General features: G+C 38.1%; 1 protein-coding gene across 4 annotated transcripts in view; it reads right to left on the reverse strand.

The window, feature by feature from the left end:
- LOC139123137 (protein transport protein Sec31A-like) overlaps positions 1-10,985 on the reverse strand; it is a 30,477-nt gene extending 19,492 nt beyond the window's left edge. For 2 of the 4 annotated variants that reach the window (XM_070689153.1, XM_070689151.1), the window contains exons 1-7: positions 10,794-10,985; positions 8,736-8,864; positions 5,289-5,378; positions 4,430-4,583; positions 3,704-3,841; positions 3,254-3,394; positions 2,421-2,563 (exon numbers count right to left, since the gene is read on the reverse strand). In XM_070689153.1, the coding sequence (XP_070545254.1) occupies positions 2,421-2,563; positions 3,254-3,394; positions 3,704-3,841; positions 4,430-4,583; positions 5,289-5,378; positions 8,736-8,848 (779 nt within the window). In that variant the 5' untranslated portion in view covers positions 8,849-8,864; positions 10,794-10,985. The remainder of the gene's footprint in view (positions 1-2,420; positions 2,564-3,253; positions 3,395-3,703; positions 3,842-4,429; positions 4,584-5,288; positions 5,379-8,735; positions 8,865-10,793) is intronic. The other 2 variants (XM_070689154.1, XM_070689152.1) reach the window with 2 other exon arrangements.
- Between the last annotated feature and the right edge of the window lie 4,988 nt (positions 10,986-15,973).

Below are 15,973 nucleotides of genomic sequence, written 5' to 3' on the forward strand. Positions count from 1 at the left end.
ACATCAGTTGACCCTTTAAACTTTTCTGATGCTGAAACTAATATTAGTTCAAGTTCAAGAAATTAAAATAGGATCACGATTTGATAAAAAACTTCAACTAATTATTATATCTATTCTAATGCATTCTAATGCATCACATAGCATTACAACAAGTTTAGACTGGCCTAGGTGTGGTATTTACTTTCAGGCATGTGTATAATTGACCAAGTGGGAATACCCCTGACTTATTTAATGGGCATGACTTCTGTGGATATTGAATATACATGAGGCACTATGATGTCATGACCAGGCCTTGAAAAACATCTTAACCAAGGCATTTCATCTTACAGCAAAAAACAGGATGGCTGGACAGTCTCATATACATTACGCTTAGTTTTTTGTACGTAGACTCATTTGAGTGTTTGGATAGATCACATAACGGAGGTACTGAAATACTTATCATGTGACACTCTACTCCACTGTTTATCCTTGTGTGTCTATAAAAACAGATTGGCATCAGTAAGTATACGTTGTATGATGGTTTGTTTAGCCAAAGTGCTGTCCAAATTAACTTCGGTCTCTAGGATCAAACTCGATAAGTAATTTAGCACTTCCCTTCTGTATTCTATAAAGACACTAAATGAGTCCGTTCTTTTTATCGACAATGTTATCTGCAAAGCGATGTACAAAAAAGAAAACGTAGTGTATGTGAGACTGTCAGGCCATCCTGTTTTTTACTGTATTTTCACTGCCATGAAATCTTCAGTTATTAAAACTCTGCACCTTTCTCATAGTGTGCAATAATGTACTGAATTTATGCAATATGGATCATGGAGTAGACATCCATGGACACCATTCCCTTGGTCATACCAAAATGTGTTCTACTTATTTGCATAAATTCTCCCCTAAAAATTGGGCAAAATTGTGCAGATTAAACCAGGCTGTCTGTGGTTGTGTTATCTCCTCCATAGCATGTCACACAGATTCTCTGTTATGTGTCTGTACACCACAACAGGAAGCCATGCTAGAGTAAGCTATAAAGTAACACAATGAAGGGAATATTGACTGAAAGCTTTTAATCTGTTACCATTGGTTGTATTGTCAATGATTATGAACATGTTCGTAACTCAAGACTGACAATATTTATATGATTATCAAACATTTTCAGGGTTCTCCCCAGCCCAAAACAGCGTCGCGGCCCGCGACGCTATCGTTCAAGCCCGCGACGCTTTCGATCTCACCGCGACGCTATCATTGTTACCCGCAACGCTATGAGGTTCAGCGGCAAAATGTTCACAATGGCACCTACTGGTCGACGTCCGTACGATCACACAAAAGGAAGACAGATTATTTGTAGCTTCTTTGTTTTACAATGTCACTAGTTATTACTCCTTTCAATTTGTATGAAAGTGTTAACACAGAACAATTTCACACGTCCCACCGACGGTACCGCACCGATCCATTCAAAGAAATTGTAAAGCTAAGGGCAGAAAAATTGACAGCAAAAGTCAGCGACGATTTCCGCTCTTAATTGACGAAATATTTTCAAATCAAACTGATTACACAATCCCTAGCTACAGAAGTGGCAATTTGGTGAAATTTCTGTTTGACTCACATCTTGAAATAAAAAGCAACTGGAACGAAGACATCATCTGAATTCTGATCATGTTGTATGCTGCCGATCAACAGTATAGCATAGCATAGTGAACTGTCTGTCACCGCACCGGCATGGGTTGGCTGCACGTACAAGCAACTCAACTTTCCAAGATCAAACGGTCAGTATCTTGTGAAAACAGCAACATAGCAATGAAAATTGTTATAGTCAGCGTAAAAACTCTTAACAGATGGAGTGTTAATTGCTTTAAACAAATGAAAATGCATATGAAGAGAATGAAAACCCACATCGCGTGCGTGAGTGAAAATACTGTAAACAATGGCGGATGTGACATCAGAGTGGGACTCTTCGATTTTGGTACCGGGTACGCAGGGTCAGAGAACCCTGATATAAACGTACTGAAAAACGTAGTATTTTCCTGGCGATGCTGTCACGGGAACTTCGATGCCTCATTGTTTTACATCTTTTAATAGTTTCTTTGATCTGAGCAGTTTTACCAACTGTTACGGTATATTTTACTCTGCTACCCTTTCTTTATTGGAGCATGGAGGTAGCAGATGGGAGTTAAACAAGGGTAGGAGCTTATGCAACTTAGTAAGGATGTACTAAACTTTGAAAAAAATCAGTCGAGGGGCTCTACTCCATAAGTACCCTGTTTTGTCAATTTTTGGTGAACACAAACTATATGCAAATTTTATGCAAATATTTGAAAAACTAATTATGCAAATATTATGCAAATTAGCCGCTACTCTATAAAAAAATCCTAGGGAGAACCCTGATTTTCAAAATGTGGACAAACATTTTGAAGCACTTTGAGTTATCCTACCGTTGATGATTTTCAAGTACTTTCAAAGGTGAGGTTGCAAATCTCAAATCCCACATTTGAATGACTGGAGTGTGGTCATCTTCAGATGCTAACACCAACTGTGTTGCTACTTCTGGATGCCAGGCTACTGCTTTACAACGAATCTTCAAAATTTGCGAAACAAAGATGTAGAAATGATGTCATAGATATATAAGTGATGTCAAGGATACAAAAATGATGGTTTATGGACATAAACAATGTCACAGACATAGCTGATGTCAAAATATACATTAGTAAACATATAAATGATTATCACATATATAAATGATGTCATAGACATGCAACATTGGAAATAAATGTCATAGATAAATAGATGACACAGGTGCGAAAATGACATCATTGACAATAAGACATGACAGTTTTAGTACAGTTTTAGTAAATCAGGGGGCAATGTCACAGCTAAAATATATCTTCTCGTTTTGTATTCACACTTCTTTTGAGAGGTAGATGATTTTGAAGGTGTGTTTCTACATAAAATTGGAAATGTTAACCTTGTTTGTTTGTTTGTTCCTTTTTTTGACTAGCTACAGAGGATTTCTTCACACGGAAATGGGGACGGTAAGTTTGATCAATTCCAAAACCTCTACTTTCAGAGATAATCTCAAAAGGCACTACCTCTGAGAGAATCATCCGATACAAGGGATTATCGCAAAGTATCTCTAGTTCCTTACACACAATTTAACCTCAGTGTTGAAAACAAAATCTCATTTCAAATCACTTTATCTTCGTTGTTCTAGGTTAACTATGAAATAAAGATCTGTGGGTCTCACAGAAAAAAATCTGTGTAAACTTACCCTTGAACTATGGTCTGTAACTTTGATGATTGGTTCATTTTTTCTGAGATCCCAAACCACTGACCTGCCACCTGGACTGGTAGATGCTAAGATATGTTGTACTTGTCGATTCCAAGCTAAACAACTAATGTCATCAGGCGGCTGTCATTGAGAGAACGCATTGCGGAGGTGTCAAAGAGTATAACAACAACAACAACAACAACAACAACAACAACAACAATAACATACAGGCACTTGCATGATCCATCATGAAGATCTTCTCTTTTGTTTGGCTATAACAATGAACAAAATGAACAATACCTTGCACATTGATGGATTAAAGAGCAATAGATACTGGTCCAGGAAAAAGTGCCAATGAAAGATTAAATTACAGTGAAAGATTAAAAGAAAAATAATACCAGAAGTTTACTGCTACAAAATGGATCAAGTTTGAAAAGACTGAGTTCTCACCTGTGATTTGGCACCTGGAGTCATTGGTGTGACGGGATTATTCAAATCCCAGACAAATATTTCCGAATCACTTCCACCTGAGGCTAGGAGATTTGACTGAAATGGATTGACATCCAATGCACGTACTGCACCAGTATGCTATGAAAGACACAAAGGGAATATCATTGAATGTGTATCAAGTCTGTAGATATAATCACTCACTGGCGATTGCAAAGTAATTTTACTCAGTTTACAAAGGGACTGGTCAATTTCTTCAGCAGGGTTGGAGGGGGGGGTTTAGCTGGGGATGGATAATTTTTGCGGACTTCAAAAAGTGGTTGACCCCATATTCCATAGTGATTGAAAGTGCAAGTGATGTTTGATTATCCTGCAATAATTAGCGTTAATTAAGTATGTGAGGCAGAAAATATCAGGTTGCCTGAGTGTAAGTCCCTCCCTTTAAATAACTGCAGCTTTGTGTTGCCAAACTAGGAGTTATACTTCAATGAGTATTGGTATAAAAGTTGCACAATCAGACAGTCAGATACTTTGAATTGTGCATAGTCTTGATTTTAAAGAGTAACCTGGCTGTTGGGACAGAAAAACAAGGATGCCCTGATGATCCATAGATACATTACGCTTCAATGTAATGTGAGTTGTTTGGGGCCAAATTCAGGAAACAAAATTTCAAAATAAACATCAATTCACATTTCCTCTACTGAAAAAGTTAACAGAATGTTCATGTACCTTGTCAGTTGTGGTGATGATTCCGTCTTCATTGTTAAGTAATTTAGCAGTATCATACAAAATAATGTTTCCATTATCAACACCACCTATCAATATACCATTGGCTAAGCTACCATCCTTCATACCATGGTCACTCCACACTAATTTATCAAACCTGAAAATAAACAAAATATAGATTACATTATACAGTAATTAACCAATGAGGAATTTCACATATCACTTGAATATTTGTTTTTTGTGCCAAAAAATTCTTGAGAAATCAAATTCACAAAATGTGTTCCTAAGAAAGAATATTTTTTTGAAATCAGTCATATGCATTATGAAAATTTTAATCGGGATCTACAATGAGAAAGCCAGAAACATTAGTACAAAACACCGATCATTGTAAACTTGCCAGTTGATTATAAAAGAAAAAGTTCAATCATGTTGACAAAATTCCATTTGAAGTATTTTTAACATCATTATTGGAATGGGTGATTTGAAGAATTTCATGATTTATGTGTCACCTTGTATGTTGTATTTAAAATGACTTACGTCTGTTGAAACCATTTGCAAGGTTTAGATAATATGTAGGATACAAAAATACTCCACTTCTATTCCACACTTTACAAAATTTTTATCATCCTATCATCTTTATCTTCTTTGCTTGTACTTATAAATAATCTTTAACAATCGTAAATCTGTAACTCTATTGTACAATATGTAAAGACATATACACAATAATTGTGATTAAAACTCTTCATTTGGCATTTGTAGATTGAAATGTTACAATCAGAATGTTCTTCAAGAATCACATTATCCACTTCCAGTTAAAGAAGAATCACATTATCTGTGTTCAGTTATTTGACAATTACATTACCTGTGTTCAGTTGTTAGTGATGTCACAAGTGGCATTTCCGTGTCTGAATCTGACAGATTCAATTGATAAATTTCTAACGCCGCAGTAGTGCTGTTGAGACAAAACATTTTCAAATATTTTTTGAGATATTGCATCAATCATGGGTAATAAAAAAAGTATCGATGCGACTGTGAAATCATCATTGGACTACATTAGGCAAGGCACTTCATAGTATACAGTACCAAGTCAGTATTGTGATTGAATGGTGTTCCAATGCAAGATTTCATGAAAATACATATCTACCAGCAAGAAAGCCACAATGGTGTACTAGTAAGTGCATCAGTAAATGGACAGTCTTTAATCCACAAACTCTGACTTAAACATATTGGCTGCCATTTTCTGTAGTTTGGTATCTGTACGGGAGTTCTGTGAAAAATGTAACTGTATCAGTGTTTTTCTTAAGGCCAGTACCCAGTAAATGTTACCAGGGTTCCCCAGTCATTTTACCTGGGTTCCCCTTGGTATATCAATGCAATGAGATTTAACAGCAACAATGTTACCAGGGTTCCTAAATCATTTACTGATATTCCCAAACCTTAGCAAAAACACTGTGTATCATATGGCTTGATCAAAATTGGGCTCTTAGGGTACTATTTTGGTAAAAATTACAGAAATTGAAAGGCATATGTACAACAGGGCTCGAAATTAGCGGTAGTCCCGCTTCCACAGACTACCAACTTTTCCCTGGGGCTACCAAAGTCCATGAAATGGTAGCCCACACAGACTACCAAAGCCTGGGACATGAAATTACTTAGTGGGCGACATGATGTTGATCGCTGACGCCACTACACATTTATTCACAATTTATCAATCACAATTAGACACAAAATTATTCAACCTGCAAAGAAAAAGCTGTCGGGCCATCCACACATTTAGCTTTCCGAAGTGTATGAGATCATCCCATGATATGCTGGGGAAATATAGTCAAAATTGCCATGAAAGTATTAGGAACATGACTGTACCAAGTTGTCATCCTGAAATTCATAGCCAATCTATTTTTAGCCATGTTTTGTTTACACGTGCTGAGTGAAAAGTCATTGTCATTGCGAACATCAAAGCTCTGCGTATGTGTAAATAGATTGTCAAACTTTGAGACGTCACCGCCATCCACTACACATGCTATACCGTTCTCCTAAGGCCATGATCTTCAGGTATTGATGTCAAACGACTAGAAAATTCACTCACTTGATAGTATCATGCAAAATAAATCGTTCATTGTCTAGATATAAATAAAATATTCTTTACAAAAAACCCCTCTTCATTCATGCATGGGCTACCAGACCTTGTCGCTGGGCTACCAACTTCAGAAAATGGTAGCCCAAAGGGACTACCAGGGTAAAAAGTTAATTTCGAGCCCTGTACAAGTTTTACTTTATGTCACTGATCTCTATACTTTGCTATTGTTACTATTTCTCTTCTTTCACAGAGCAACTTGGTCCTCCAAAGGGAATTTTGGGGGTGGGCCTCCCCTCCGGTTTTTGAAAATACTATACATATGCCAATAACTATACAAAAGAATTTATTTTTACAACAAAGAGATACACAAATGATGCATTGTTATGTAAAGTGGCCAATGCTATGTTTTTCCAAGCTCAGGAAAACATTACTACGCTTTTCAGAATTAGAGCGCGAAGCCACTGCAGTGAACTGCAATAAAACTGCTTACACTAATTAGTTTCAGCTGTAGCCAGCTGGCAAAGTCGACAACATTGTATGTCCCATGCAGACAGTTTGTCTAGGGAAGTTGAAATAAAAAGATTTGTACATGGACCAGTGCATGGTAATGTTACATTGTATCTTAATCTTGAACACAGGGTGCCAATCGTAAACTCTCATTTACAACTCGAGCCTCAGACAGAGCTAGTTTCGCCTTTGTACACGCAGACTTTTTGGTCTTTATCAAGTAGCATTGTTCAACACCAAAGTGGCCACGGCTACAGCTGAAACTAATTAGTGTAAGCAGTTTTATTGCAGTTCACTGCAGTGGCTTCGCGCTCTAATTCTGAAAAGGGTTGTAAAATGATGTGGAGCAGTCAACAACTCTAGTCGATACTGATTCAAAATATATGAAAGACATTCCTACAGCTGCTAGGTCAATAATCTGGAATTCTTTACTGTTTGAAATGCAAAGGGTATTTATCTACACTTTCTGTTATTTTAGAAAATTTCCATCAAAAAATAATTTGAAACAGTAAAATGTTATGAACCTTTGATAATTACAATTACTTTAAATATTAGACCACTCATAGGACAATGAAATGGTCTGCATTTGAATAGTTTTATGGGAGGTATTCATGATGTATTATCATACTTGTGCTGAAAATTTAAGGGTTCCTGAAATCCCTTAAAACCAAAAATGAGGGGTCCCTAATTTGTTTGAAGAGTTCCTCTTTGCCCCAATGGAACAGCTCTATATACATGACGGTAGAGTTCTGTATTCAACCTTATTTTCCCAGAATGCTTTGCTATTATTACTGATATTTTATTTAAAAACCTTCCTCCTAGCTCTCTTTTCATGAAAGTTTGACACAGATTGAACTGAATTGAATTGTGAATTTGTTTTATCCCCCACAGAAATTTTCAATTTCTAGACAAAAGGACAGGTGTCAAGCAAATTCACAATTTTGTCTTGATCCTATTCTGATAACTGACAAGTCTACAGTATTTGTTCTTTCTGAAATGCTCTGCTAAGATTGGATACAACTGGTAAAACATTCATAAGCGTTGCAGCAGTAGATACAAAACCAGGACTAACAATTTCTGATATCGAGCCTTTTGCAACAGAATTAGTATACTCAGAAAAAATTGTTTCAAAAATGGCAACTAAACTATCCACACACTTATGCGTTGCCTGGACTAATACTGAAACAGAAAGCCAACAACTGGAGTTGGCTGTCACGATACAGAGCAGCTGTAACCCTGTCTAGGACATCTTGAAACTCTCTAAGTGTGTTGCCTCATTACAATTTAACTTCTTCAGTCCAGGTTTTTGGACAATTGACAAAACTGCAGTTGTTCTCTTCACAACAAGCTCACAATATCATGCAAAGAGATGCCCAGATCAGGCAATTTTCAGAAAGGCAAAAAGTCCACAGGTCTGAATTTTAGGAAGTGCCAATTTCACACTTTTATTAGTCTATTATCCAGCAAACACACACACAATAAATGACCATAAGTTTCAACAAACTGCTTTCAAAGCTATAAGGGACCAGTCCTGGATACACTACTTCCAGAGACTTTACGGATTGGTCTTAGGTGTAAGACCATTTCATAGACATTTTAAATGATAATGATACAATTTTGCTTTTATAGCTACACTTTGATGAACAAGTCTTTGGCTGGCTGGTCTAGTCTTTTCTGACTCAAAAGGAATGATTATCCTAATAGAGAAAATTAAAGGAATCTGACCTGAATGTAGCATCTAGTTGTTGAGCAGCAGTACCAGCTGCCAGGTATATTGGATGTTGTGTGGATGGACTCCATGCCATGTTGGCCGTCCTTTCTATTTCCTTTACCTTCATCTTGCAACTCTTCTACCTTTTAATACAAAGCAGATTATTAATATTCCAATAATCTTTAACATTAGACTTGAACTTCAATCACAAGCATACACATCTATTGCAGTCAAAGCTTGTCAATTCTAAAAGAAATAATGTGAAATCCTAGAGAAAGTGCTTATATAAGACAATGCTTACATACCAACATGTCATTAATTCAAATATCTACAAAAAATGCTAATAATTCTTATTTGTCTTTGGAAGGCATAATCTTCCTTATTGAAGGGAGTGATTAGTTTCAGTTGATAAGAGGATTATGGAGATATGCTGTCTTTTGTGTTCCACTTAAAGTTTGAAGCTAACATTTAAAATTTACATGCTGATAAATCTGATAAAACACAAACATGCTTTTCAGGATTAACATGCAAAATCATGCAAACATGATATTCAACTTTTGGCTTGCTTGAAGCACAGCCCCTCTACACAGGTACATGGAGGGACAATGCTTGAAGTCTGAATATAAGAAACCCTTTGAAACAAAAATGCAATACATATATAACATATAAGCTAATTTTTATGACGACCTCCAAAGATGTTACCATGGCTACGGTTACATGATGTACATCTGAAGAACACAATGTCCATTATTAAAACAATGGAGTTTTCTTTGGGGGCCTTCCTGTGTCTTTGAATCAGCCGGAACCCCTAGGATTAATTTGATTTTTAAAATTGTTCAGTCTTCTTCAGTCTGCCCAATCTTTCAATCCCAACAAATGTACACATCATTGCACATCCTTCCAAAATGGCAGTACACTATCAACTTGCCACATGTACAGTCTAACAATTACTCAACTGATTGGCAATCAGATTAATTATATAACATGTGACAGACATGATCGTACTGTAATGAAGTAATAGATCATTACTTTAAACTACTATGCCAAGTGTGCTTGCCACAATCAACTTGCCACAGACTCAATACCTTCTCTTGAGCCGAGGAACTTCTATGTCTGACACATATTGATATGATGCCAACTCAAGAAGATGCAAGAAATTTCTAAATTGACTTCAAAAACAAGCACATTCAATTGACCACGACAATATTAACTTCGGTCCAATACTGTCATATCTATTAGTAGCAACTTACGAACAAACAGACAGGTAACCAGGTTGATATGATCATCAAGGTGATACAGCTCGTCTGCCATTCGAATTCTCGCTTGAAAACATTGGCATACAATAGGCACTGTATTAGTGCTTGGATGTAAACAAATTGAGTGTAATTTCTTGGCATACCTGTGCCATAAAGTCAATAGATACCATGGCAGCATGAGGATATCACACTACCTCCATGGAGGGACTCATCAAGACGGCTAGATTGGCGTCCAGGTGTCAATGCGGTAGAAGCAAGGCTTCCCGAGTCCATCTCTATGATTAGACGAATAGTTGTGATATTGGAAGGGGTACAGGCGCTTGGAATTGCCAATGTGGTATACCGTAAAACTATAAGCTTTCGTTTAAATTAGCTCCAAGTGCCTGAGGGATGTGATTCCAACTGCGTTAAGGAACGACATTCGCCACGTGAAAGGTTGGCGCAAACTTATCATTACATTATATTCTTCAAATAAGAGCCTAGGGGTTAATGAGTGAGCAGGAATCGCGTAGGTGCGGAGTGGACTGTTCAAAAGATGACCAGGAGACTGATCGTGCATCTCGTCCATGGCACAATCAGCTGCCTTGTGAACACAAGACGAGGGACAGGGGAGTGTATCCTCGAAAAGATCCTTACACGACTGCAGTATTCAACTTCATCATGAAATATACAAGGAATCGATACTATCACAATCCTCATCAGTAAAAGATGAATATTTATTTATTTTTATGTTTTATACCTGTCATATGTTCTCACATCCGCCATATTGGAAACCCAACTTCCTGCCAAAAAACACCGGCTCCAAACACTACTCACCCTAAACAGTGCCGTCGATCAAAAATTCGGCGTCAAACGAAAATCCTTGGTACTCTTGACTAATGTCTTACAGAAAATGGCGGATCGACGTGTAGGTATTGTCGAGGTGCTTTCGCAAATGACAATCATACAAATAACTCCACGTCGACTTCCTTCGGCTGCAATCAACGTGGCGTTCCCACAGTACATAGCGCTTGCGCTTGCGTGAACGGTGGCACTAGCTTATTGGAGAAATTAGATACATGTGAACAGTTTAACAAACATGAAGGTCGTAACCAGAGCGCGCCGCCATGCGATGCGTGGTGAAATCTGCAATATTTTGTTTTTAAGAATATTTCTCCCCTCTTTTTTTTGGTAATCAATTCTTCATTTGGTTAAAAATCTTCAAAACGGCTTCAGGGGTGGACCATTGTACATCCGGGACGGGGGAGCTCCTGAGAAGTTGCCTCTGAAAGAAAATTCCGGCCACAGATGGAAGGCAAATAAAAAAATTCAAAGAAAACATCGAAAAAAATAATAAACCCACAGTTATCTTTCGTCATTTCTTTTCATTTTTGGTATTCCCTTCCGGCACCCTAATTTCATAATATCTCATTTCATTGATTTTTTCAGCAAACCTTCTGACACTGTTATGCTGAATATCATAACCTTCTGTTTCATATCCACCCATTTTTTATTTTGCCATTTTACAAGTTTTACAGATAGTTATTGTGCTTCTGCAACAGTTTATCTTCCTTGATCCCAGAAGCATCATGCTGGATTTCTTATATCAAGTTTGTCCACATAGCAACCTGCACAGGTATCTTAGGGACCGTTCAGTTTTTACGGCCTGGGGGGGGGCCGGCAAAATCTTGTCGCCGGTGTTCAAAAAAATATAGACCCCCCCTGCATTTTTCGCGAAAAATGATGACCCCCCCTTTGTCAGACGAAAAAATTGATGACCCCCCCCCCCCCCCCGCTGAAAACTAACCAAAACCCATATGTCAAATTTACCAGCATGGTTTGGTTTGAACTCCGGTACACGGCGCACTTTATTCGCGTAGCAGAGATGCCATGCACAAACTTCTCAGCCACATCCATGCAAATGTCTCTTACTTAGGACGACTGTAAGGTAATTTTGAACTTCATTTCCATAGACAACTTATGTCCATGGACATTGTATAAAGTAAACTTTATTGGAGTGGTTCGCCAAAGGCAACCCTCTGGTTAAGAGGGTCATGGGCCATTACGTAAAGTCAACTTTATTCTATTGGGCAACCAAAGGTGGCCTGCTGGTAAAAAGAGGGTCGATCATGGCCATTGCACGAAGTAAACTTTACTGAACAGGGCCGCTGAAGGCGTCCGGCCGTTAAGATGGTCATGGGGTATTACAATAAGTCAATTTATTGTAGTGGGCCGCCACAGGCGGCCCGCCGGTAAAGAGGGTCGATCATGGCCATTGCATGAAGTAAACCTAATTGGAGTGGGCCGCCAAAGGCGTCTGCCCGTTAAGAGGGTCATGGGTAATACATAAAGTATATTTATTATAGTGGGCCGCCGAAGGCGGCCCGCCGGTAAAGAGGGTCGATCACGGCCATGGCATAAAGTGAACTTTATTGTAGGTATTATGTTTTTGAAAATGTGGTGACCCCCCCTTCCTACCAGTGAAAAAGTGATGACCCCCCTTCGCGGATTCCAAATATGATGACCCCCCCTGGATTTTGCCGGGCCCCCCCGGCCGTAAAAACTGAACGGTCCCTTATGTCCAGTGTTGTTCTAAACAATCAGGGACCAGGCTTATCATTTCTTGACTGCAAAAGTTTCTAATATTCAAAAAGAGGTTCCTACACCCACTTACAATGTTGAATATATCCATAATGCAATTTTATCACAACATTCACCACTCAATCACAAGAGTTAGACATTGGCAGAAAGATCCACTGAACGTCTTTATGAGTATTAAGGTAGTATGTGCCTCGAAAGTGAAACACTGAAACTTTTGCCCAAACTTTCAACCATTCTATTTCAAAATCAATCAGGATACCAATTGGTTCTCCCCTATTTTTAAAAAAATAAATTTACTCTAACAAAGCTGGCAAATAAAACAAATCAACATAACTGTGAATGTGTCAAAATTACGATGCAGCTTGTCTGAAAAAAAAAACATTAGTCATTTAAATAACAAGATCATCAAATGAATGCATTCAGGATGCATCCTTCTCCTTCAAGTCTTACAAGGCTTGAAAACTTTGTGATAAAATCCTCAGCTTTGTTCATTATCTTATAAGTGAAATAAAATGTCCATGAGGAAAGATTACATAGGATATAAGGGAAACTTTAATCCCATCAAAGTGTTACCGAATTTCGAATATTCCAAACTGTGTATTTTACAAAGGAAGTAATACAGCATATAATGTCAGCTGTTGCATTATAGTATTTTTCGATTCCTGCAATTGCTAATCTTTTGACGTTAAATGAACGTTTGAATCGGGCATATTTAATCACAAACGAGTTATTCTGCTTTGTTTCCGAAACAGAGACGGTACATGTCACCACGCCCCCCCCCCCCCCCCCCCCCCCACCAATCACACTAGAGCTCTTATAGAGTTGCGTATAACAGAGTGGACAAAGTTTCAGGGCAAATACTTTTCGGCTAGATGCGTTCCTTATTCAGAATAAAATAATTAGTTGATGGGGGTTGATAAACATGTAATTGATTTGCAGTTCTCTACAGCTCGATGCCTTTTCTTACTTTTTTTTTTTTTACTTTTCCCGGAATCAAGAAGTGCCTTTATGTAACTATCATCGACTGACAGCTGTTCTAGATCCACAGATGTCCTTGTGCCAGACTTTCAGATCAGCCTCAGACCGAGTAAACAGAGTCTCAGTATAGACATTATAAGCTTACCGTTTTATCAGAAACTATTACAACGGCAGAAGGAGTCGCTTTTTAGGCGTCATCTATTAAGGAAACCGTCCTGTCAACACTGTAGGCACGGACGGATGTTTTGTCTGAAGTGTAAGCTTGTGTGAGTTAGACGGGATCATCACTAAAAATGTAAACATACGGTCAGGTCAAAACCAATATCGAAAATCGCATATCCGAAATAAGGGACTATTATCAAATTGCAATAGTCGATTTCATTGCGCGCATAAGACAGAACACATCGCACAAGAGAAACCACTTCATGCGCAATATTGCTATATTCAACACCGATTACACACATACGTTTTCTCTTTCCAAACTAGAAAAATGCTGGCCACAAAATGTATCGCGCACCTCGCGTAATTATAATTTTCGGATTCGATCACAAAATCCAGTGATTTTTGTAACAATTTCTTTAAAACGTTATATCCTTTGGTCCGAAATCCGTTGCAAAATGCATTTTGGACCTTCTTGTCTATGTCTTTCCGTGATTTCAACATAGAAATATGGTTGGCCTAAAAATGCCACGGATTGTTTAGCTGTAAAATCATCTTCTGTAAAAAGTGACCCTTTCCACAAGGTAAGTTTATGAAAAATGACCCTACTCCTTGGACATTTTATCTAAAAAGTGACCCCGATTCCCCAGGCCCACCCCTGTAATTACTGATGGCTCCCTAAACCGGAGGGAACGCAAGCCGCATTTCTTCTCTACCTCACGTTCGCGTCGCATGAGTATAATAATTTTGGACCAGTATAAGCGATCTTTTAAGTACAAGAACCTAGAAGGATCGTGGATTCAATAATTTTCGCCCGATTTTCACCGAAAGGTCGTCTTTTACCAACCAAAAATTTTGGCAAGGATTGAACGACATCAGGGGGTGACTCACCCCACTGACATAAAGTGGCTGTATTTACACTGATCCACATGTATTTCGGATTTAAATGCAAATGGCTAGGTGTACTGGACACGCGAAACTGACGATCATTTGTAATTTTCATCTCGCCTGATTTCCTTCGAGTGCAAAATAGGGGGTGAATACCGGGCGCGGGGGACACGTACATCGGCACCAGACACGATCATACCACAGGGACAGAAAATTCGGAACCAATAGACTACAATGTTACCTGATAGAAAATGTTATAATCCTATTAAGATAAGCGATGTTACTGCTACGACTCCCAAGAGAGGACATCTTAAAGTTCTGTCCCAGAAAATACCGTTTTGTTGGATAATTTGTTCCATCGATAAAGTTTGGCGGGAAGGGGGGGGGGGGGGGGGGGGGGGGCGCACAGGCGATTACGAGTACTGTGTGAAATTGCGAGATCTCGCGAGAATACGGAAGAAAGAGCATTTTTCGTGAAAAAATATGAATTTCTAGCATCTAATTCGTGCACCACCGTGTTCTTAACTATACAAAGAACGCGTGGACCAAAAACCACATCCTTCTGCTATCTGGTATTCGAGAACGGCGGGCCGAAATATCTTGGGCGATAGTATGCAACCTGCGAACTTTTTTATTATATAGTAGTGAGAAGAAGATATTTCGAATAAAAAGCATACATTTTAAGGAGAAACGTGAGCTGGACAAGCACAAATAGGTGTAACACGCGACCAATACGAATGACCGTTTTGGGAGTACAAGCATCCTAGGTTTTCCAACATGAATGAAGATTTTGTGACAAGAAAATAGGTTTGTACAAAAAGTAAATGTTTTGTAACAAAAGAAAATAGGTTTTACAACAAGACATTTTTGTACAAAAAGAAAATTGTTGTCACAAAAGAAACTGTTTTTAACAAAAGAAAATGGTTTTTTTTAATAAATAGAATGTTTTTTTTTCACAAAAAATGTTTTTTTCAAAAGAAAATAGGTTTTTACAGAAAGAAAATTACGTTTTTACACAATGAAAATGGGTTTTTTCAAAAGAAAATGGTTTAACACAAAGAAAATGAGTTTTTTCACAATTAAAATGGATTTTTACAAAACGAAAATGCTTTCCTACAAAAAAGCAAATGTTTTTACAAAAAGATAATAGGTTTGTCAAGAATATTGCAACGCTTTGCTTGCCATACATTCCTTTCGTTTACAAAGCCCTGTGATAAATAAGTGATGGCATCATCAGTATCAACTGATCAAGGTGTTTAGCAATCGCGTCTCGGGCCGGTCTCACGCATATGTACTTGATTTACATATCGATCAGACCCTCCCTTTCAAACCTTTGGCAGCCTAAAGGTTCCATTTTATCGGATCAACAGTGTGTTGCATCCTGGGACTGG

Source organism: Ptychodera flava, chromosome 22 (genome assembly GCF_041260155.1).
Source record: "Ptychodera flava strain L36383 chromosome 22, AS_Pfla_20210202, whole genome shotgun sequence".
Taxonomy (NCBI): Eukaryota; Metazoa; Hemichordata; class Enteropneusta; family Ptychoderidae; genus Ptychodera; species Ptychodera flava.